The 2802-nt window shown below is 31.3% G+C and overlaps 1 protein-coding gene across 1 annotated transcript in view; it reads right to left on the minus strand.

The window, feature by feature from the left end:
* Nucleotides 1-2802, minus strand: part of LOC117167957 (kinesin-like protein KIF13A) — a 576826-nt gene that overhangs the window by 508681 nt on the left and 65343 nt on the right. The window contains exon 2 of the mRNA XM_033353225.1: nucleotides 318-405. Within this exon, the coding sequence (XP_033209116.1) occupies nucleotides 318-405 (88 nt within the window). The remainder of the gene's footprint in view (nucleotides 1-317; nucleotides 406-2802) is intronic.

Genomic DNA, 2802 nt, shown 5'->3' on the forward strand with positions numbered 1-2802 from the left:
TATTTACAACCTGTGTGCAGTATTGTTCTCTTAACTGTAAAGGTCTATCATCCCAGCCGCTTAGGATGAACATAAAAATTATTTAAAGTATTAAAAAAAAATTCACTGTCGGGGCTACTGCGATGGGCTCTCGAGGGCAACTATGAGTGAAGCCCATGCTGGATTCTTATCGTCTAAGGGCAATCCGTACAGGCCCCTCATGGGGACTCACGCCATTTTTCCAAGCGCACTACCGCGGTAGTGCATATTTGCTTCTTCTTGTTGTTGTATATGAAGCATTTCGAACAGTTAATAAAGAAGAAGTTAAAGAAACTTACCGGTCAATGTTTTCCATCGTTAGAGGATGCTGCAAAATAGTTTGCTCTCCAGACATTTCTACGACGCATTGTGTCCCAAGTTCCAATTCTAAAAAAATATCCGAAAAAATAAAAGCCTCACTAACTTATCTAAAAGAAGTAATATAGATTTCATTGTAAAAACATGTATTGGGGTACCGCGGCATTTCGCAATAGTAGATAGCATCCCAACGGAAAAAACGCAGCGATTTTGAATCAGTGTGAAGTTTGAGCTACAAAACTGCGCTCTCCTGTTGAAACGCACTGTATTTTTTAGAAAAAACCTGCTGAAAGTTTGACTTTCGTTTCTGATACAGACCAATAATCAGTTGACAAGCTGAAGAACCAATACACTACAAGAAGGCATAGAAGGTCATGTAAACAAAAATTCGGAACACAATTCACGCGTCCAGCAAAAACTATTATCAACGTTATCCAAAGTTACCGGTAAATTTGCGTTTATTGCACTGCCATTCCTAAATTTCCATAAAGTACAAGAAAATTACATGATTCTTCATTAATTCTTCATAATTTCTAAAATTTATAGAAATTTCCATAAATTACCGTAATTTCTAAAATTTATAGTAATTAACGGGAATTTATGGTAATTTAATAGTAACTTTTGATAACAGTTCGGCTCGGCGCATGCGGAATAGTGCGAGCTATACTGATCATGAAGTCATGGCTCGTTAAAAGAAAGTAAGGAGGCCGAAAATTGGTCACTTTCGAAGCGCTGTAATAGGCATTTTTTCTGAAACACCAGCTAACCTCACTTTATTGAGTGTTTAGAGGAAAACAATACACCAAATGCATGGGATTCGATCCATTTTGTCCCTAGTTTATTATTACCTTCGTAAAAAACCATTTTTTCCGTATAGGTACAACATGCTTTAGCGGAAAAATATTTTTCTCCCAATGTCACACCAAATTTTTTTAATTGTTTATAATATTATCATAATATTATATACCTAAGGTAAGTTCAAGACGACCACACGTGTGCACAGGGGTGCACACGTGTGATCGTTTTGAACGTACCCCTAGATGCGGTTACGCGTCGGTAATTGCTTAAATAGGAGAATTATAAAAATGAGTTACCACCGGAGTTACAATTACAAGAGTTACCATAAATGTAAATGATGTACTGCATATTTATTTACCACTCGAATATTAAGTGTTTATTATATAATTATTCTAATGTTTCACAATTATTAGTGAGTAGTTATATAATGAAAACTAATTATTTATTTTTTAAACTAAAATTTTAAATATTATATCGTTACATAGCTATTTATATGCTATAAATCATAAATTATGACTTATAATTTTATTACATTATCGGAAAAAGTTTTATGTTCACCTATTTTTTAATGACTGATAAGTTTTATTTATTTTAAATATGACAGAGCTATACATTTTTCTCTTCAAAATTTTAAATTTTATCCAAATTCAAAATTCTGTATAAAATCAAGCAGAGGATAGAGCCAATTTATCCATTTTATAAAGAATTTTGCGATTTCTTTAGAAACAAAAAAATAGTATATTGTCAATTATAATACCTTAAATTTGTCTCTGAAACGCTAAAATTAAGTAACTATTATAACATATGTTTATAAGTTACACATTGTATTAATTAATATACAGTTTGTAGCTAAAATGCATATATAAAGGAGAGTATCAAAATATGAGATACCAACTCTGTTTGGCGTGATTGTCGGAATTCTATGTACTGAATTTAAAAGTAATATAGGTCATTTTAAAGGAAATTTAGTTAATCATAAGAAGCTCAAATAAAAAATTTTATTAAAAATTTTTTTGTACTGAAAATACAAAAAATGTAAAAAAGTGATTTTTCCAAACTCGTCAAACTATTCTCATAATATGAGATACCCCAGGAAATAGCTAACAAAATGCAAAATAAAGTATTGTTTTTAATGAAAAACATCATTCTATGTTTCCGAAGTATAAATTTACTGCTATTTAGATATACTTAGTTTTTGCAGTAGTCACAAACATTTTTGTAACCAATTTCCCCCGCGCAGCCAGTGTTATAAAAACCACAGGTATCTCATATTATGAGAACCACACCGTGAAACTATGCACTTACTATGCCTGACCTGTATAATGAAAAACTTCAACACTATCGATATTTTCCTACTAAGTTATTCAATCCCTATCACTCCAGACAAACTTTACTGCTAAATACATATTTAATGAATAATAAATAGAGTTTAAAGAATTCCCTTCCAAGAACTCGACCACTATCGATTTCACAAAAAGTTCGCCTATAATCTTTAGAATTAGAAGTTTTAAAACGAAATTTAAGGTATGATATATATATACGAGGGTAGTTCAATAAGTCCTTAGACTGAAGTATAAAAACAATTTTTTTTGGGTAAATTTTTTTTTATTTTTCAACATAATCTCCTTGGAGCTCTATACACTTGGTCAATCGCTTTTCAAGTTTTTT

This window comes from Belonocnema kinseyi, chromosome 2 (assembly GCF_010883055.1).
Source record: "Belonocnema kinseyi isolate 2016_QV_RU_SX_M_011 chromosome 2, B_treatae_v1, whole genome shotgun sequence".
In the NCBI taxonomy this organism is placed as follows: Eukaryota; Metazoa; Arthropoda; class Insecta; order Hymenoptera; family Cynipidae; genus Belonocnema; species Belonocnema kinseyi.